This window comes from Peromyscus eremicus, chromosome 17, assembly GCF_949786415.1.
Source record: "Peromyscus eremicus chromosome 17, PerEre_H2_v1, whole genome shotgun sequence".
Taxonomy (NCBI): domain Eukaryota; kingdom Metazoa; phylum Chordata; class Mammalia; order Rodentia; family Cricetidae; genus Peromyscus; species Peromyscus eremicus.
In genome coordinates, this window is record NC_081433.1 from 7,900,944 (window position 1) to 7,921,891 (window position 20,948).

Consider the following 20,948-nt stretch of genomic DNA (forward strand, 5'->3'; position numbering starts at 1 on the left):
TGCGTTCCTGATGGCTTTGAGACAGCGGGGTCTGGGTGGCTGTAAACCACTGTGTGTCCTAGGATAGTGCTCCATCTCTGCCAGGCACACCACCCACTCCTTAGAGATGGCCTTCTGCCTGCACAGCATGGCCAGCTGCAGGAGAGGGATGGTTAAAAAGTCTGGTTTCCAGTTACTTTTTGACCTTATCTCCATGCCCTGAGTGACCCTAGCTTTGCCGCAGCAAGCAGGAGTGTGACACCTTCCTTGCCAGTTTGTGTGTGTGTGTGTGTGTGTGTATGTGTGTGTAAATTTAATTCTTTGAGAATCTCACATATGTATACAATACACATATACATTTGACAGTTTTAAGTGCACTGTGTGATCATACAGAAGGACAGTTGGCACCCACAGGGCATAGTGCCCCATCCCAGGCTGTCCCCACGTACTCAGTGTTGAGACCTGAGCCCAGGCAGCTGGCTGCAGTCCAAGCTCTGTGTGCACGCTCTCTGCAGGAGGATCTTCAGCTGGCGCTGAAGGAGGGGAACGGCATCCTCGAGAGCCTCAGGGAGCCACTGGCTGAGAGCACTTCCCACAGCGTGAACCAAGACCAGCTGGACAATCAGGCCACCGTGCAGAGGTGAGGCCCACACCCTCCTGCCCTACCTTGCTCTGGCCCGACCTCTGCAGATATGCAGCCATTGTGAAAACACAAGGCTAATAGCTAAGGCAACTGTAACAGATCCCAGCAGCCAGTCCTCTGGCCCTTCTCCCTCTCGGGGCTTGGAGTGGACCCCAGCACCCATGACAAGGAGGCAGGAGTCAAGAACAGTAGTAGCATAACCCCTTATACTCACGTGGCTCCTACATCCCCAGTGAGTCGTTGTAGGTAGGAGAGCAGCTCGGAGTGCCTGTGGTCCAGCCTTGTTTTAGAGCATGCGTTTTACTCTCATAGTAAAGGGTACTGTCTGTGTTTCTCACTGTCTGTATTTCTCCATGTTTATAACAGAGCACAAGGTCAGAGTGTCATCAGTCAATGTCCATTAGTGCCCCCAATGCTTTGGCTCATCTAGAGCCCCACATGTCTCCTGGCATTCTGCCTTCTCCATGCTGCAGGCAAGATGGGTGTCATTCCCACCTACAGGACAGGCTCAGAGCACCTGTATGGATAGAATTTGCCCAGAAACCCAACAATAGGCAGCCAGGCTCTTGGCTTTCACATGAGTCTCTCCCACATGGACCGTGGCTGAATGCAGAACAGGCATGTTATATTGGGAACATGGGAAAGGCACACAGTAGGAGACCAAGGCTCACTAGCAGATCCAGGCAGGTTCACCCTGGGGAATTTGTCAACTCCTCCAAGACTAGGACAAGGGACAGAATAGGGCGGTGCTCGTTGGTCCTATTTAGAGTCCCTTAGCAAGAAGTCATCCCACGGCTGAGAGTGAGGTCACAAACACCAGCTCTAGACCTCAGCAGCAGACTGCTGTCCACCCTGCCCAGGGTTGTCAACAGAAAACCCAGTGGCCTTTCATAAATTAACAAATGTGGGACTAGGGAGATGGCACAGTTGATCGTGCTTGCCATGCACATATGAGAACCTGGATTAGGATCCCCAGGAAAATAGCCCGGGTGTAACGGCTCATATTGGTAAGCCCCATACTGTGGAGGTGGAGACAGGCAGATTCCTGGAGCTCACTGGCCAGCCATTCTGCTAGAATTGGCAAGCTTTAGGTTCAGTGAGAGACCCTGCCTTAAATAACAAAATGGAAAGCCACTGAAGAAGATATGCGGTGTACACACACACACACACACACACACACACACACACACGCACGCGCGCACACACACACACACACACACACACACACACACACACACACACATTAGCAAACTGAGTTCTATCTGTTGTGTCAATGTGGCACAGGTTGGGGAGCCCACAGTCTTGTCTGAGTGCATCTCTCGTGTCTCTCAGAACTCTGAACTCTGAGAACCCTAGGAGTCAGTGATGAGGCCAAGGAATCACAGGAAAGCATGTCAGGGAGACCGCTGTGCACCCTGGGAGGCACAGTCTTCCTCACCCCCGCGGCCCCTTCCTCCTTCTCAGGCTCCTGGCCCAGCTGAATGAAACCGAAGCCGCCTTTGACGAGTTCTGGGCAAAGCATCAGCAGAAGCTGGAACAGTGTCTGCAGCTGCGGCATTTTGAGCAAGGCTTCCGGGAGGTGAGTGGCTAGGCCGCGAGGTGTGGGATGCTGCCTTTCAGGAAGTGAGGGGTGTGGGTCTGTCTGCTGTAGGTCTAACTTACATGGAAACTGAGGAAGGCTTGAAGCAGGTGGCACTTAAAAGGTATTTATGTGTGGGAGGGGTATAAGCATGTGAGTGTGTAGGTACATAAATCCATATGTATGCATTTGTAGGTTAAAACAGAAGTTGGGTGTCCTACTCTATTACTTTACCTCGCTGCCCAAAGACAGGGTCTCTCACTGGACTGGAAGCTTGCTATTTAATCTAGACCATCTGGCCTGAGAGCTCTCAGGATTTCAGGCACACACAGCCATGCCCAACTTTTTATGTGGGTGCTGTGGGATTTGAACTCAGGTCACCTACTCTGAGTGCTCTTTCCCACTGAGCCACTTCCTCAGCCCCCAGATAGCATTTTAAATCAAACTTTTTACTCAGAGGTAATTCTAGATTCATTTGTAATCATACAGAGTGATCCAGAAAGATCCTGATGCCCTTTGCCAGTTCCCTGAGTGGTAACAAGACATAGCTCAATAGCCCAGACTGACGTTGAAGTTGTAGGTGAAGGACACCAACCAGAACCCTTGGGATGTCCTTTGCAGGCTCCCAACCCCCTCCCCATGTCCCCAGTCCCTGGGGACAATTAATATCTTCTCTGTTGCCATATTGGCCAACTCAAGAACACTGTAGTCAGGACACTATAGCACAACAGGTGTCCTTCAGGTGGTGGCCAAATCCTACAGCCCCCTCTTCTTATGTCTGAGCAGCCTGCCATGGTGCTGTTGAAGGACATCATTGTTTCGGGTTTTCCTGTCACAGATAAAACCGTTGTAGACATTTGCACATTGGACATAAATTCTAGTTCTCTGAAATGCGTGATAGGGACCATCTGTTTGAATATTAGAAAGCTCTAGACTGGAGCTAGGGAGATGGCTCAGTAGATTAAAAATCTTGTCATGCAACCATGGGGCCTGGAGTTCAGATCCCCAGAATCACATGAAGTAGAAATTGAGGGGGATGTCCATTGTCAACTTTGAGCTTCCACATGTACACAAGCACCCATACATACTCACGTTCTATCTGTACACACACACACACACACACACACACACACACACACAAACCCCACATAGATAGACACATGTAAAGGAAAGAGAAGAAGCAACTGCCAGACTGTTCCCTGTGACACTTGGCACTCCCCAGCTCTTCTACATCCCCACACATGCTCAAGATTACTCTTGCTATGCTCTGCACACTTAGGTGGGTGGGTGCACTGTGGTCTCACTCTGTTGACAGCACTGGATGTCACCATTGCCTGGGGCACTTGCCTCTGGCATCCAGAGCCCATTTTCTAGCTGCATGATCTGCCTCTGTTTTTATTGCCGAATTTTAAGGGTTCTTTATCGTTCTCGGTGCCAGTGTTCTGTCGGGTGTGTGGTGGGTGTGTCTTTCCTTCCATCAAAGCTGTGCTTTTTTGCATGTGTGTATGTAGTATATGTACGTGTGTGTGTGTGTGTGTGTGTGTGTGTGTGTGTGTGTGTGTGTGCGCGCGCGCAGGGGGATGGTTAGATAGTGAATGAGCATCCTAGAAGTTCTGCAGCTGTGGAGAGTGCCTGCTGTTTCACGCTGAACAGATGGGGTGGGGCGCTGTCAGGAGGTGGTCCCTTTTCTCTGTGTCATGTCAGGTGAGATTCGGTTCCAGAGGGGCTTCTGCTTCTTCCTGTCTGTGGGAGCCTGGAGTGATGGCCCCTGCTTCCTCCCTGACAGTAACGGTTTGCATCTTTTCACGATGCAAGGTACTGACTGTGATACGTCACAGTGTACCACATGAGGAGCAGCGGTTCGTCTTTTCAAAGAAACAACAATTTATGTTTTTTGTTTTCAGTTTAATTGATTTCTGATCATATCTCTATCATTTATTTCTATGGATGGCTTTGAATTTATTTCAGTCTTCTTGTAGGCGCTTGGGGTAGGAGCCTGCATTAGCTACTGAAGATTATTCTTTAATAATACACGTATCTATCTATCTATCTATCTATCTATCTATCTATCTATCTATCTATCTATTTATTTTGGGTTTTTTAGACAGAGTCTCACTCTGTATACAGTTTTTTACTGTCCTGGAACTCAGTATGTAGCCCAGGTGGCCTCAAACCCACAGCTATCCTCCTGCCTCAGCCTCCTAAGTCCAGGCATCACAGGTGTGATCCACCATACCCAGCTGATTGATAATGTGTGTATTTGTTAGGAATGTTACCAGTTTCCCTATCACTGTCTTTTTTATGTGACCCACAGTGTTGACATGCTGCATTTCCATTTTCATCCACTGCAGTGTCTGGAGATTTTCCTCTGAAGCCGCTTTGGCCTGGGGTCATTTAGAAGTACTTTGGGTTGTTTTGTTTCCAAGTGTTCAGAGAGCGAGGCCCTAGGAAGGGCCAGCACCCCCAGAGGCTCTGCAGGCCTGGGTGGCTTGGCTGGGCCCTGATGACCCCCATCAGCTTGCTGCTGTTGGGGTCCCGACCCCCTGCCCCTCCAGGCATGGGCTCTTGAATGAGGCACAGGTGCTCCAAGCGGGTCTTCCTCTTCTGCAGGTCAAAACCACCTTGGATTCCATGTCTCAGAAGATAGCCGCCTTCACGGACGTTGGCAACAGCCTGGCACACGTGCAGCACCTCCTGAAGGACTTGACCAGCTTTGAGGAGAAGTCCAGCGTGAGAGTCGGGCATGGGTGGAAGGGGATGGTGGTCACATCACCTTAGCTATGCAGAGGGCACAGGACCTGAGTTTCCCACTTGGACTTAAGCTCCTGTGGCACCTAGGGGGTAACACAGGCAGTGTGCAGAGAGCCCAAGCTGCCCTCCTCTGTCTCAGGTGCACGCCCTGTCCTCCACAGCCCCTTTGTCCTGACCTCTCACTATTCCCTGGCTTTAAAACCTGTACTTCCTCTAGGCCAAGCCAACCCAATACCTTCCTGACCTTTAGGAATTGGGCCTCGGAATGGCTCGAGGATTCAGTGGCCTCAGTCAGCCACAGCAATCCACAAACTCCACATCCATCGCCCACCTCCAGTACAGACACCCATATAGGACTATGTCCCCTGTCTGTCTCTCCACACAGGACTAAACTGATACCCTGATGCTTTCTGCAGGTGGCTGTGGACAGGGCCCGAGCCTTGTCCCTGGAGGGTCAGCAGCTGATTGAGAACAAGCACTACGCTGTAGACTCCATCCACCCCAAGTGTGAGGAGCTCCAGCACCTCTGTGACCACTTCGCCACTGAGATCACCAGGAGGAGGGGCCTTCTCAGCAAGTCCTTGGAGCTGCACAGCCTCCTGGAGATGGTAGGCAACCGGGCTGGACTTAACCAGCTGTTGTCCCTTACCAGCAAGGGGGGTGCTGAGCCGATCAGAGTCACTAACAGGACAGCCAGAGAACCCTCCCCTTTGCATCCTCTGTCCTGTCACTCAGAGCATTGGTCCTGATGCGCTCACTCGTTCCAGCAATGATTTCTTAGGAGGGACCACAACTTAGGTTCCTTTTTAGTCCTGCTTTATTCTGACCCCCCTCCTACGGTGAGTTCGGGCCCTCAAGCCCAGTCAGCTTTGCAGTGTCTCGTCCCCTCCAGGCACCCTTTGTCTTGGTGGCGGGGAGCCTCCCATCCTGAGAGTGCCTTAGTCAGGAGTGGGGAGCGCCCAGCTGCAGCAGGCAGCCTCACAAGGGGAAGGATGGTGCCTCAGGTCCTGATGCTGACAGCCTTCCTCTGTTTCCAGTCCATGAAGTGGTGTGATGAGGGGATCTTCTTGCTGGCCTCACAGCCTGTGGACAAGTGCCAGTCCCAGGATGGCGCAGAGGCCGCCCTCCAGGAAATCGAGAAGTTTTTGGAGACTGGTGCAGAAAATAAGATTCAGGAGCTCAATAAGATTTACAAAGAATACGAATGCATCCTCAACCAGGACCTTCTGGTAATGCCAACGGGGGTTCCCATCTGGGGCCTGGGAAGTGGGGACCCACTTCATAGGATATTTCAAAGAATATGTTTTTGAGATGCTGAGGATCGAACGCAGGGCCTCCCACATGCTAGGCAAGCTCCCTTTCAGTGAGCTATATCCCCAACCCTCAAAGAACCCTTTGAGTAGGAGAGGTGGGGGAGGCTAGGTAGACGTGCAGGGATGAGGAACATCAAGTTCGGCTCGGCTTCCGTTGCAGAAGTTACTCTAACCATGCCACCATCTCCCCCAGCATCACCTGAGATAGGTGTGGTCCGTGGTGTGGCACTCACTGGAACCCTGACCTTGCCATAGTACCTCTGCTAGTACACCAAAGGCGGGCTGGCTCCTCCTCACCCCCAGCCAGCTGCCTGAACTCCCCTTCTGAGGCAATGGGAAGAAACTGACCCCCTTTCCAGAGCTCTGGAGACGGCTGCCCATCCTGCCGTGCAATCTCCCACAGCTCTCACTGTCTGACCAGAGCCGGTACAGTGCGGTGCTCACCGGAAGCGGGGGCAGCTGCACACACGGACACACTCTCTGTGGATGACGGTGGTTTTTAGGGCCCGCACTGACACTCGCAGGGCGTCTCAGTAGCTGTGTCGTTTCAGGAACACGTGCAAAAAGTCTTTCAGAAGCAAGAGAGCACTGAGGAGATGTTCCACCGCAGGCAGGCCAGCCTGAAGAAACTGGCAGCCAAGCAGACGCGGCCTGTGCAGCCTGTGGCCCCCCGGCCGGAGGCGCTCACCAAGTCCCCCTCCCCGTCACCAGGTACGCGGGGCACCTTCCTCCCAGGCAGCCACCTGAGGAGGCCGAATGTGCCAAGTCCTGCCGTCATGCTTCTGTCCTCTCTGTCCTTCCTGCCCTGGTCCGTGGTCAGCAGTCTGCAGGCCAGGGCTTGTTCTGATCTGCCACCCATTTTGATTAATGAAGTTTTACCAAGACCCAGCCATGCTCTGCCATGTCTCATCAACTATGGCTGCTTCTATGCTTTGGCCACAGCAGAGTTGGGTCCTCTCAGCTGAGTCCTGATGGCCCTCAGAACTGGAGACACTGAGCCTTTAAGAAAGGTCCTCGGGCCGGGCGGTGGTGGCGCACGCCTTTAATCCCAGCACTCGGGAGGCAGAGCCAGGCGGATCTCTGTGAGTTCAAGGCCAGCCTGGACTACCAAGTGAGTCCCAGGAAAGGCACAAAGCTACACAGAGAAACCCTGTCTCGAAAAACCAAAAAAAAAAAAAAAAAAAAGAAAGGTCCTCGGTCATTTCCTCTGAGCCAGTGTGTCCCTGTTCCATCCATTCCCTGTGCTGTTGCCAGAACCTTGCCACTGACCTCTTCACAAGCTCTGACCTCTTCACAAGCCCTCCAGGCCGTCACTGACTATGGAACCATGCCCCAGACCCCGTAGCGACCAGGGTGCCTTGACCTGCTAACCTTCACCTTTGCTTAGCAACTTCCTCCTCCCTACATCAGGAGAGCATTCTCCCTTCCGCTCTGGGACAAGAACCCAGAGATGAATGGGCTTGGGTGCCTCTGTGTTGGCCAACAGCAGCCACAAATGTCCTGGGGAAACATTCCAACACCAGCCTCGGAGGAGGAGGAGGAGGAGGAGGAGGAGGAGGAGGAGGAGGAGGAGAGCTGCTTTCTGACCTGACCTGCACAGAGATGCCCCTAGCCAGGAATTCCAAGGTTTCCAGGGTGCCAGCATGAGTTCCCTCCCACTGTTTCCCTGTCAGCTAGAGCAGTTCCCATCCTAGGGGCGGCGGAAGCCCCAGTCAGAGGCTCCTTCAGGTAGCTCTCCATCCCTCGCTCGCCGATCACCCCTTTCTTCTGTCTTCACTGCTATAATCCTCTTCCCTTCCTTTTTCCCTCTGGGCACACTTCTCAGCAGAGCTAACGCCCATCTCTGCCTCTTTCTAAACTAGGCTCCTGGCGAAGCTCTGAGAACTCCAGCTCTGAGGGCAGTGCACTCCGCAGAGGGCCCTACAGGAGAGCCAAGGTGAGGTTCACACCACATCGGCTCTTCATGCGTCTGTCTGTTGCTCATAGCCACAGCAAATTATCTCAGCATCCTCCATTTGCTGTTGTCCACCTGGTCTGTCTCTCTGGGTCTCCTGGCCTCCGGGGCAGGTACTTGCCCTCCTCAGACTCTATTCCAGACGGGAAACGAGGCTGGGCAGTCAGCATCGGAGGCAGCCCTCTTCATTCTCAAAACCCAGCATGCTGCTCTCTCCTCAGAGTGAAATGAGTGAGACCCGGCAAGGCCGCACCAGCTCCACGGGGGAGGAGGAAGAGAGCCTGGCCATCCTGCGCAGGTGAGTGACCTCCAGTGTCTGGGTGTTAGAGACACAAAGATGGCAAGCAGCACTTTTACCCAGGTGTACAGGGCAGGAAGGAAGGAAGCTGGCACCATGTATATGCCAACTGAAAACAAACGTAGACTATGGGACGTACACACACAACCATTTGTCTGGGCTGGGCTGGTGATCATCTGAGCCCTTCCTGGGGCCACCTGTCACCTTTCCTGTATGGCCTACCTTCTGCTATACGGGGACTCATACCTACTCACAAAGGGTCCTGCAGAGTAGTGGGTGAAATGCCGTGACATACTCAAGATGTGCACTCGGAATGCCCCCACTGAGACCTGCCTGTCCACTGCCCTCAGCTGAGTCCCTTCCCTCACGAAGTCTCTGGGCAGCATCCAGGCCAGACAATGTGAACATGAGAGGTTGGAACTGCAGAGAAGGACACCCAGAGTGGGGGTCGGGGGGAGAGAGTGTCAGCCAGGAGCTGGGGCCATGGCATCGGAGGCGGAAGGAAACATCACCCCTACACTGTCCTTGTTCTTTGAATTTGCTCTAAACACAGTAGGAATGAAGCTGTGGTTCCTGGGAGCACGTGAGCAAACAGGTGTATATACACAGGCGACTTGTTTGGGATGTCCCCAACACACTCAGCAGTGTCCCGCTGTGGAGATGCAGGACAGGGTGAATTATGTAACTAGAGCAGCAGCTGAGAGGAACATGAGTTCTGTCACTTCTGGCTTCTGATGGACGATGACAAGCAAGAGGCAGAGAAGGGGAGACAGTAGAGAAGCTTCCAGGCAGAGCGACACACGGGGCCCTGAGGTGGAGGTGACCTCCCTGTGCCCAGGCAGTTTATGGATGAGAAGCAGGCCCAGGCTCCCCTGCAAAGCCTAGTTACTTGGCTGTTGGCTGTTTTCTAGTCTATGCCCAGGTGTCCATCTAGTAGCCCATGGGGTTGAAATGGGGTTGTCCATCTAGTAGCCTTGGAGATGAAGTGGGCAGACTGGCTATAGGCCATTGGCAGGTGGTCCTCATCTCTGAAAGCTGTGAATGACTGGATGCTTTGTAAGCCAGCCCTCATCCCCTCCTGGGGCTCCACAAATGACAGCACATTGCATGGCTGCAGATGGTCACCTTGTAGCTATCACATAGGAGCTGGTAGTACACCCAAAGAGCCACAGCTGTTCAGAGGCTCTGGGGTGGCGGGATGGGGGGTCTCGTTGGTAAAGAGGTCTTGGAGAGACTCCAGTGGCCTGTGACGGAAGCAGGAGGCATCTCACTCACCAGTGTGTGTGGAGATGGCATTGGTTTTGTACAGATGGGCCCCAGAAGGCTAGAAGGTGGGTAGAGAGATCGATCCCAGAAGGCAGTGGAAACAGGAGGCCGTTGTCAAGAGGCCAGGGAGCCAGCTTCTTCCACAGCTCCCGTACCGGGCAAGTCCTCCATGCCATGATTTCTTCCTTCACAGGTAAGTCTAGGGACTCGGTGATTCCGGATGACCCTCCCACGCTAACATCTTTGCTCTTCTATGTCCCCGTCCACAGACACGTGATGAATGAGCTCCTGGACACGGAACGGGCCTACGTGGAGGAGCTGCTCTGTGTCTTAGAGGTGAGGCTGGACACGGGTCCAGGTGTTTGCTCGCTACCACACCATAGCTTCGTTTTTTAAAATTTTTACTACAATTAGGCCTGTTGCAAAGACTGATATTTCCAGCTACCCTTGGAGACCAAGGCAGGAGGATCATAGGTTCAAGGCCCACCTGGGCTACAGAGCGAGTTCAAGGCCAGCTTGAAGGCTCTATCTCAAAATAAAAAGTGAAAAGAGCACTTGCCTAGCGTGTATGAGGTCCTTAGTTTCATTTCCACCACCATCAGCACACACACACACACATGCACACACGCACACACACACACACACACACACACACACGCATGCACACACACATACACAGATTGCTTCTTAGGAGTCTGGAGAGGTGGCTCAGTGAGTAAAGAACTTTCCATGCAAGCATGAAGACCTCAGTTCAAATCCCTAGGACCCATGGAAAGCCAGGCATGGCAGGATGCATCTGTAACCCCTGTGTTCCTGTGGCGAGACAGGAGGTAATGGCGTGAGAACCCCTGGAAGTTCCCGGGCCAGCCAGCCTGGCATACACAACACCAAACAAGAGACTCTGCTTCAGACACAGACCAAAGCTCAAGGTGTCTCAGGCCCAAATGAGAAACGGCCCAAATGTCCATCAGCAGGAATAGTGGCTGGACCAGCACAGGAGCAGATATATCAGCCACAAGAGAGCTGCCCATGCACATAGTAAACACATGGCCCACACGACCTCAGTGACAATGATTGGGATCGTAGGAAACAGTGCACACAGTTCTGTGTATGGTGTAGAGGTGCACCCCATAATCCTGGCACTCAGAAGCTAAGGCAGGAGGATCGCTTTGAGTTCAGAGCCAGCCTGGGCTGCATAATGAGGTCTAGGCCAGCCTGGGCTAAAGAATAAGACCCTACCTTATCTCTGATCCACAAAAAAGAAAAAAAAAAAAAAAGGAAGAAGAAAGAGAAAGTTCCAGAGCAAGGCAGGTAGGCAGATCTGGAGTAAGAGGACTTTGAGGAGGGGACCCTGGGTCCTGAGTCTTCCCAATAGTGACCTGGAAGTGAAAGCTAGACACATTGGATACACACAAGAGCAGCATGGGCTCTGCCTTGTGTAGGTTACACCTGGATAAAAAGGTCAGAAAGGACGACGGGAGTCTCTCCTGGCTGACCGCCTCCCGCTCCCTTGCAGGGCTATGCTGCAGAGATGGACAACCCCTTGATGGCACATCTCATCTCAACAGGCCTGCAAAACAAGAAGAGCATTCTGTTCGGAAACATGGAGGAGATCTATCACTTCCATAACAGGTGGGCCCTCCGTCTGGACATAGATGCACGCGGCGTCTGTGATCTCCTGCTTCTGACATGGCTGCCTGCAGGAAGCCGGGCCCCACAGCCCAAGTCTCTCCAGAAAGTCACAGGCACATGTAGTAGGTGCCCATGATGCGTTCTCTGACCACCTTTGTGGTCCCTTGTCCTGCCGGCTCATGCCGAAGGTGGCTGGGTGATAGGCAGGCTGTCTGTTGGGAGGACCGGGGTGCTGCTGGGAAGCAGTTTAGCCCCGATGTTCTCTCTAACACTTGGGACCTCCAGAGGCGACGTCCTTTAGCAGGATTTCAAGACTTACAAAGGAAACAGCCGTCCATCCCTCCTCCCACAGCTGCTCCTTTCCAAGGGCGTTTAGAACCTCCCCTTTAGAATCACTGAGGCTGGTCCTGGACTTGGCCCCAGTGGCTTCAAACTGCAGTGGACCCCATGGAGCCTTCCCTTCCTGGGATCTCCCCAGAGGTCAGGTGCAAGTCAGTGTTTAGACAGGAAATGCGGTGGGGATTCGGTGGGCCCCAGAAAACCCACAAGCTCATGGCCAGTGTGTAGGGCCTCGAGAGCCTTTGCATGTTCCGTCTCTGACTCCGCCCTTCTTGCCCCTGCCCACAGAAGGTCACCTCCAACGTTAGTATTAACTACAAGGTCAGAAATAAAGGGAGACAGCCTGGGCTGTGGGCACTGAGGAGCCAGGGTTGGCAGGGTGCAGGCTCCCAGGCCAGGTGGGGAGTCGCTGCCACTCTGGGATGAGATTGTTCGAGGTCTCTGGAAGACAGTGTCATCTGATTCCACTGGGTTCCCTGCCTCACTGACACCCTCTCCATGCAGAATATTCCTGCGGGACCTGGAGAGCTGCATAGACTGCCCAGAGCTGGTGGGGAGGTGCTTTCTGGAGAGGGTACGTATCTCTAACTGCACGCCTCACAGGAGGTGCGTATCTCTAACCTCTGAGGGGGCCTGAATGTACATCGTTAAGTGTGTGGGAGACCCTTGGTACCTCCATATCACTGACCATGTGTAGCGCCTTGACTACCTCATCAAAGCTGCTCACACTGATGCCTTCAGCTCCCACCACAATCCCACTACAGCTGAAACCAGAGAGCACAGTGTCGTGGGAAGAGGAGAAAAAAGGAATAGGATCTTGCTTTGAAGGCTAATAACTACTTCAGTAAAAGAGAAAAACCATAAAGCTCAATGTTTGGGGATGCAGAAATCAGTTTCTGAGGCCTGGTGCCGCTGAACTTTCCTTGTGGGTTAGTTCATCTTTGTCTAAGCCTTGCTAGCTGGGAACACTGGAGAAGGCCCTGGGGCCTCTCTAGGTCCACTTTCTCCTCTTTGGAATCGCAGATGTTCCCTCATCAGGAGAATGGAGATGAGTTTAAAAAGAGAGGTGTGTGGAATAAATTCTTTGAGCAGAAAGAGTGGAACCCATACATAACGTCTCAGACCCATGGGATGTTGTCATGTTGAGCACTGGGACCAGTGGGATTCACATGGTACAGAAGGGAGGTCCCCTGGCAGGGAAAATAAAGCAACATTATGAAATAAAGAACTAGAGGGGCCTGGGGTACAACTCAGGGGCAGAACGCTTGTCCAGCACACCGGGTCCCAGGTTCCACCCCAGACTGAACTGGAGAGTAGGGGGCAGGAAGCGGATGCTGAAGGTCTTGTAAGTCACCACCAAGGGCCAGGCATGGTGGTATACACCTCCATGACACCAGCAACTTAGGAGGTAGGGGCAAGTAGATCTCTGTGAGTTCAAGACCAGCAACGGCAACACAGTGAGACCCTGTCTCAAAGTAGAAGGGAAGAAGAAGGAGCCATATTTTTCTTGACTCAGCCTGGCAATTAATGTGTCTCCAGAGTCCCCAAACCTTAGGTGGTCATCATTCTGCAAGTCAGAGGTCCCTAACCAGCAGCATCAGGACCCCCCCCCATGCAATGTCTACAACCCTCTGCACCCCAGAGTATTCTATTCTACAGTCATTCATACCTGAGAGCTGTATGAGTCCCCTTGAGATGCCTAGGGACAACTTTGTTTTACACTGAGCTCACAGGTGCTTTTACAAAATAACCCATAAAGTGCTCCTCAAGTCTGTAGCATAGTGGTTGGGTCAAGCTCTGAAGTCCCTCCAATAGAGTAGGAGTCTGTGTGGTCCTTAATCACAGGTCTGAACAGCTCCTTCCTCTGCTGAGCAAGCTTATTTTGAGCTAATGAAAGGTAGTTAGGACAAACAGAGCCCTAGAAAGTGACCTTCTGGGGGAGGTGTTACCCAGCTGTCCGTGAGGGTGGGGTAGCCTGGGGTCAGAGGGGCCAGCACTGGCAGGGGTGAGGGTGGGGTAACTTGGGGTCAGAGGGGCCAGCACTGGCAGGGGTGAGGGTGGGGTAACCTGGGGTCAGAGGGGCCAGCACTGGCAGGGGTGAGGTGCAGGATGCCCTCTGTCTTTGGAACTGTCAGAGCTCCACACTCACCAAGTGCCCATAGCCTGCCGACCTTCAGCAGCTGTATCATCAGGGAGACTGAGGCACAAGACCCCTGCCAGCAGGCAGCTGAGGCTGCCTGCCCATGTCCCTCATCCATGGATGCTTGACCTCCGCTTCACTTGATCCAGCGCGGAGCTGATAGGGTCAGACAGATTGGGGACAGCATCAAATCAGAGGCCAGGAGGACTCGAGCGTCCGAGGCAGAGCAGGACATCCAGGGGTGGAGAATGTGGAGTTGGGCCCGGCCATCCTGCCAAAGCAAGCCAGGAGAGGTGGGCTCACAGCACCCCGAAGCTTACCCTTACCCTCGGGTCCTCTGTGCCCATAAGTCATTGCGGTTATACTCCAAACCCGTTTCATGCCCCAGAAACATGTGTGCCCCAAACCATATGCCCAACACTGTCTGCTTTCCAAAATATGTGTCTCAAACTGTATCCCCAAACCATCTGTATCCCCAGACTGTCTTTATCCCAGAGCCCCCTCCATTTAGATCCAAGTATCCTCGGAGCTTCTGTCATCTACAGCCATATGTACCCTACAGCTATTGAAGACCCAGAGCCCTCTGTACCCCGAAATCATCTGCAACCCCCAGAGCTCTCTATTCTAGCTGCAGCCTAGGACTTTCTACATCCTGTGAAGTGCCCAGGGGAAATTTAATTCACATAATATTCATATTTATTTTTTAATGTGTATATATGAGTGTACGTATCTATACCGTGTGTGTGTGTGTGTGTGTGTGTGTGTGTGTGTGTGTGTGTGTGTGTGTGGTGTCTGCAGGAGCCAGAAGAGAGCACTGGATTCCCTGTAACTGGAGTTACAGGCAGTTGTGAGCTGCCATGTGGCAGCTGGAGACTAAACCTGTGTCCTCTGCAAGAGCAGCCAGTGCCCTTAACCACCGAGCAATCTCTTGAGTCCTGCTCAGGTGGATTTCTACAAAATACCCTGTATAGTCTGCGAAACTGCCTGAGAGCACCCTGGAATTCCATGTACATAAACAGACTGTACTGTAAACGACCTCTTGACGGAGCTCACCCTCCACCTCTCTGGGCTGTGAATGATCAGCGGCGAGGGGGTTAGAGTATGAGGCCCCGATGGTGGTGAACAGCAAGCCTGGCTGTGGGAGTTGGCCTGGGAGCGGCAACGGCTTCAGCTCTGAGAACGGAAAGGTGCTGGGTGTGCCTGGAGAGCAGCCTGTACTGTCTTTGTCTCTCCGGCTGCAGATGGAGGAGTTCCAGATCTACGAGAAGTACTGTCAGAACAAGCCGCGGTCCGAGAGCCTGTGGAGACAGTGCTCCGACTGTCCCTTCTTCCAGGTCTGTCTTGAGCTCCTTCCCCACTCTAGTACTTCTTCCTCGGGGCTCGGACAGAGCCGTGGCCTTGTGTGACCGAGTGTCTGCTGGTTGCAGGAGTGCCAGAAGAAGCTGGACCACAAGCTGAGCCTCGACTCCTACCTGCTGAAACCTGTGCAGAGAATAACCAAGTACCAGCTGCTGCTCAAGGTGAGCCTCCAGGGCAGCTGCCTGGGTCAGCCACACCTGCCTCTGGCCAGGTGTCTGTGGGGGCCCAGGGCCTAGCCCAGCTCTTCTTCACCGAGCCCTGGCCCAGGCCCAGAAGCACTCTTAAAAGCTACTGATCCTCCACCTTGCTGTGGCCTGGATTCATTCAACCATTTGTGTAGGCCTACTGTGTGCTGAACATTGTAGAGTGCCAGGGACACAGAGACGGCCAGCTATACCAGGAGCCTGTGGCCTCTCCAGGGGGAGGATGAGAGCCATGTCTGTCCTGTTGGTCCCTGGCACAGTGGGAGTAAGGGGTCTCTGTCTTGGAGTTTGCACAGTGTGGCAGGGCAGGAAAGGGTTTGTAGCACTGTGCCTTTAGCAGGGCCATGGCGACAGTAGGAGGCAAGTGTGATAAGTGTGCCCATAAGTGTGATAAGTGTGATAAGCTGCCAGTCTGGCAGCTTCTGCCCTGCAGAACCCAGCTGACCATCTGCCATCCCGGCTTCGAGGAGGGTTTGTGTTTCTTTTTTTTTTTTTTTTTTTTTTTTTTGGTTTTTCGAGACAGGGTTTCTCTGTGTAGCTTTGCGCCTTTCCTGGAACTCACTTGGTAGCCCAGGCTGGCCTCGAACTCACAGAGATTCGCCTGGCTCTGCCTCCCGAGTGCTGGGATTAAAGGCGTGCGCCACCACCGCCCGGCAGTGGGTTTGTGTTTCTTAAGTGGGTTCTTGTGGTTGGTGTGCTGGTGTCTGTCCGGGCGCCACACCAGGATTCCAGGGACCCCATTTGGAGTCTGAATCTGTGCGACCGTCAGCTGCTCCTGGGGGTGGAGAGGGAAGATCTTGGTGTGTAACTGCACCGTCTTGTAATCCCCCTCAGGAAATGTTGAAATACAGCAAGAACTGTGAGGGGGCTGAGGACCTGCAAGAGGCGCTGAGCTCCATCCTGGGCATCCTCAAGGCGGTGAACGACTCCATGCACCTCATCGCCATCACTGGCTATGATGTAAGGCCCCACAGTGGCACCATGGTGCCAAGGACACCATGCCCTTTGTCCTGTCTTGGTCCTTGTCTCAGGAGCAAATGGATAGGAGCGAGCCTATCAATACTTCCAAGCTCTCTGAGTCTGGAAGTGGACACATGTGGTCCAGGGCCTAGGGCAGCCCCAGGTTCTGAGTCTGGAGCTTGTCCATATGTGGAGCAGGCCACGACTGTTCCCCCAGGAGCGTGAGGCCTCTCCAACAGGGGTATACCCCAAAACTCTTCCCTCCTGTCTACTTCTTGGACAGCAGGTGGGGCCCTGTGTTTTCTGTGATACAGTGTGTGTCCAGGGCTGCCTAGAGTAATGTCAAGTGGCTGCCTAGAATAAATTTCTCTGTGTAGGCCCACCTCAAGTCAGCATAGAAGGGCTTTGTTTCTCTGAATGTCCATTTAGCATTCATTTTCTGATTTTTTTTAAATGACTATACTTTATTTATTTCTAACAGTTTTAGATTTACTAAAATTGAGTGTGAAGCTCATATTCCCTAAACACCCAGCCCCGCCCCCAGCCTCCTTCATCATAAACTCTTGTGTTGGTGGTGACAACCTATTCCACCGACAGGCCTGTGGAGTATGTCATTAACTGAAGTCCGCTGTACCTTAGGGTTCTGGTGCTGTCCCCTCTCCACCACAGCAGTGTCCCATGGCTCCTCTCTCACCCCACCCCTGCAGCCGACTGATCTTTTGTCACCTCCTGAGATGTGTCCCTTTCGGAATATCCTGCCAGGAGAACCGTACAGTGTGTAGTCTTTCCAGTGTGCACCGGAACCCCAGCCCGCCCAAGTTTCACCCGCTTTGGGTGCCCCGACATGTGTCCTGTCTTCCAGGGAAACCTCAGTGACCTGGGGAAGCTGCTGATGCAAGGTTCCTTCAGTGTGTGGACAGACCACAAGAAGGGCCACACCAAGGTGAAGGAGCTAGCCAGGTTCAAGCCCATGCAGCGGCACCTGTTTCTGCACGAGAAGGCTGTCCTCTTCTGCAAGAAGAGGGAGGAAAACGGGGAGGGATATGAGAAGGCTCCTTCCTACAGCTACAAGCAGTCCTTGAATGTGAGTGACTCGGCCAGCAACTGGAGGGGAGGAAATAAGTCACCACTTTGTGTTTAACAAGCCTCAAACTAACACAAAGGGTTACCAGACACCAGCTGCTACCCATGGAAGGGGGCGTTGGGGCTCCCACCATCCTTAGCCCTTACCCCCACCTCCAAATGCCCCATCAGTTTCCATCATCGCTGAATAGGATGCATGGCTCCACCGGGCACACTGATGCCTGTCTCTGTTTCTATACCTCCAGATGACAGCGGTTGGCATCACAGAGAACGTGAAAGGTGACGCCAAGAAGTTTGAGATCTGGTACAACGCAAGAGAGGAGGTTTACATCATCCAGGTAGAGCCACTCACTTGCCCTGCAAACCAGGAGCCAAGGGAGCCCTTGGGCCTCTTCAGGGTGGCCAATGAGAGACTTCTGATGAGAACCAGGTCAACAGTCCTCACGAGGTTCATCCCCTAGAAGCAGGGGTTGTCATACTACGATACTTCCCTGGGTCAGGTCACAGAATGTGCTAGGCCCAGGATGGAATTTGGGAGCAAGTGCATATCAGGTGATAGACAGGCACTACCAGAAATGGCTTTGGCTCCCACACCTCTTGATAGCCCTAGAGAGCTTTGTCCACACAGTCTGGCTCTCTGGTGGAGTATATGACATACCTGTCCTTATTGGCCAATGGGAGAGAGGGAGGAGCTATGGAAATAGACTCTTGGGATAACATTCTCTCCATGAGACCCTGGCAAGAACATAATACTCCATGAAGGTCCTAGCCCAACCTAGCTGGACCTTTCACTTGCCCTCGGAGTCACAGAAGACTTGACAACTGGCCAGCATACAGTGGCCATGGTGGTGTCACAGCCCCAGTGTGCCTTGGAGTTTTATACCCAGCCCAGAAGACCTCACAGAGCTGAATCAAGGCTGGGGCCCAGCAGCTGTCCTAGCAGTAATCCCCAGGCTGAGCATCAGACCATTTTACTAATAATAGCAGTCATGGCCTCAGGTGATGCTCTTGGGCTGGTCACACTCATCTGGTGTGAGCGTGAGACTCGCTGTTGTGCCTATCACCTAAAACAAGGTCAAAGAGAGGGCACCCCAGGATACCTGTTCTGCAGGCCGAGCCACATGTGCAGTTAGCCCAGCACACCATCAGCAGCAGAAGAGCTGGCCTTCCTGTTAGTCACTGGCCCTCTCTGCCATGCCCCTGGGCACCTGCATAAACATAAACATAAACATAAACCCTCGGCCTTTTGCAGCCAGTCCTGTGCTGCAGGGTTAAAAGACCCACAAAGGGACATTCCCACCACCTGCTTCTTCTGTCCCTCACACGCAGGGGTCTGCTGATTCCTAGAAGTCCCCTGGAGGGTGTCTATGGGGACCTGCGGCATGTTTTTCTGGTCACCGACTCCCATCTCTCTTTGGGGACAGGCACCGACTCCTGAGATTAAAGCGGCATGGGTGAATGAGATTCGGAAGGTTCTGACCAGCCAGCTCCAGGCCTGCCGTGGTGAGGCTCCCTTTGGCTTCTGTCTGTTTTCTCGCGGGCCAGCCATAGTCAGCTGCCCAAGAGCCTTTAACCTGTGAGCACAGCGGTGCTCAGTTCCCGCTGATAAACGATGCGCGGTCGTTTGCCCTCCCACAGAGGCCAGCCAACACAGGGCCCTGGAGCAGTCCCACAGCCTGCCTTTGCCTGCGCCATCCAGCACCAGGTGAGCATGCCAGTGTGTGCGTCAGAAGCCTAGAAAGCAGGTGGGCACGCTGTAGTCCTAGCACCCCGGACAGCGGGGCGAAGGGATCTACTAAAGCAACACAGGGAAACTGTCTCCAAGACGAGGGAAAATAGCAGGGCTCCTGCACATGCACAGCGTTCACTGTGTCACTGAGATGAGTTTGCACAAGGCTCTCCGGCGTCACCTGGGGATTCTGGGTCGGTGGCTTATGCCTGAACGTCAGGCCCAAGGGTTTGGTCTCCCCCCCTGCTTCCCTCAGCACGTCCCCTGCCTCACAACTTCCTGTTTGTGGATCACTACTCACGGTAGTCAGCGTGCGGAGGGTACAGCCTGGTGACAGTTGGTCACCAGCTTTGAATGAGGGACGGTGCCTGGAAGACAGTCTAGGAGCCACGATGTCTCGGTGCCTACAGTCCTCAGACAGCCCTGAGAAATTAACTGACATACTGTTCCTTTATCGGTCCGTGGTGCCCTCAGTCCCACAAAAGGAGGGACCTCAAGAAATGTCAAGAAGCTCGAAGACAGGAAGACGGACCCACTGAGCCTGGAAGGATATGTGAGCTCGTCATTGCCAAAGCCCCCTGAGAAGGGCAAAGGTGAGGGTCACCTGCAGTGCGGCCCAGTCAGGCACTGCTCATGGAATGTCCACCATCTGGCATGGGAGAGCTCAGGATCGCTCCGGCACCCTGACCTCCCAGTAGAAGACCCCCCTCATTCATGGTCAGCGTGTGCCTCCATCTGGTGCACCCTAAAATGTGCAGCTTCTCTCTGCCCACCAACCCCCGAGCATAGGGCCATGGCCAGTGCCCTCTGCACCCTGTCATCCTCCCTCCCAGATGCTGTCTCTGCATTCTGTCTCTCCTCCCTCCTAGACGATGCGGTCCCTAGTTCTACCTCTGAAAGCTCTGCGCTTTCCAGAAAGCGCTTCACGCTGCAGGGCTTGGCTAACCTCAAAGGTCAGAAAGGTAAAGAGGCAGTACCCCGCAACTGCCTTCCACACCATCTTTGTGTGGCGACCCCCGGCGCCACACGCAGCCACACAAGCACATTTCCCACCCTGTCATTCTTGCCAACTGACGCCGTGTAGACGCAGATGCCCGACGTTATCTTTTAGGGGTGCCTTTTGGATACAGAGAGAGGCAGCTTTGCGAGTGTGGCCTGCTAAAAACTGGAGCTGTTAACCACTTTTCCCCCGTCCCCGCCCCGTCCCCGCCCCCGTCCCCGCCCCTTCCGCCTCACCTCGCACTTTCCCATTGGCTCTGCAGGCCTCCACCTTTCTTGCCGCCTTGACTCTGGAGGCTGAGTGCCAAGCCCAGGTGTCTTCTATAGGGTGTTTGCTAGTGAACAGCAGCAAAAGAGCCTTTGAACGGAGAGCTGAAATAGCTTTGTCACCTGGGGATGCTCCTTGGTGACCAAAGCTTGGGACAGCCCTGGCATGCCTTGGTTCTGCACAGTGCTCCCTTCCAATACTCCAGCTCTCCCAAGTGATGGGCATGGGTCCAAAGAATTAGAGGGCTTCCCAGTTTATCATTCTTAGTCGGCTTCAAATTTGAATGAAAGAGACGCTTGTTCTCTCCCGACGTTCTTTCTAAAGCAGAGCTGAGGGCAGCCCCTAAGAGGATGACTGACGGCTAGGGCCACCGTCTACCAGCTCCGCTCTCCGGGCCTCCCCGCTTCCCTGTGCGATCCCCGAGCCATCTCATCTCACAGACATTTCATCTGC

The 20,948-nt window shown here is 53.5% G+C and overlaps 1 protein-coding gene across 2 annotated transcripts in view; it reads left to right on the plus strand.

Annotated features, from left to right (window-relative positions):
- The window catches only part of Mcf2l (MCF.2 cell line derived transforming sequence like), a 74,747-nt gene that overhangs the window by 46,541 nt on the left and 7,258 nt on the right, over positions 1–20,948 (plus strand). Inside the window, exons 8-27 of one of the 2 annotated variants that reach the window (XM_059244645.1) lie at positions 495–619; positions 2,087–2,201; positions 4,812–4,931; positions 5,369–5,560; positions 5,990–6,181; positions 6,817–6,976; positions 8,128–8,201; positions 8,441–8,517; positions 10,053–10,119; positions 11,300–11,415; positions 12,259–12,328; positions 15,136–15,228; positions 15,322–15,414; positions 16,291–16,416; positions 17,279–17,500; positions 17,745–17,837; positions 18,924–19,002; positions 19,138–19,204; positions 19,703–19,821; positions 20,098–20,190. In XM_059244645.1, coding sequence (XP_059100628.1) covers positions 495–619; positions 2,087–2,201; positions 4,812–4,931; positions 5,369–5,560; positions 5,990–6,181; positions 6,817–6,976; positions 8,128–8,201; positions 8,441–8,517; positions 10,053–10,119; positions 11,300–11,415; positions 12,259–12,328; positions 15,136–15,228; positions 15,322–15,414; positions 16,291–16,416; positions 17,279–17,500; positions 17,745–17,837; positions 18,924–19,002; positions 19,138–19,204; positions 19,703–19,821; positions 20,098–20,190 — 2,293 coding nt within the window. The remainder of the gene's footprint in view (positions 1–494; positions 620–2,086; positions 2,202–4,811; positions 4,932–5,368; positions 5,561–5,989; positions 6,182–6,816; positions 6,977–8,127; positions 8,202–8,440; positions 8,518–10,052; positions 10,120–11,299; positions 11,416–12,258; positions 12,329–15,135; positions 15,229–15,321; positions 15,415–16,290; positions 16,417–17,278; positions 17,501–17,744; positions 17,838–18,923; positions 19,003–19,137; positions 19,205–19,702; positions 19,822–20,097; positions 20,191–20,948) is intronic. The other variant, XM_059244644.1, reaches the window with a different exon arrangement.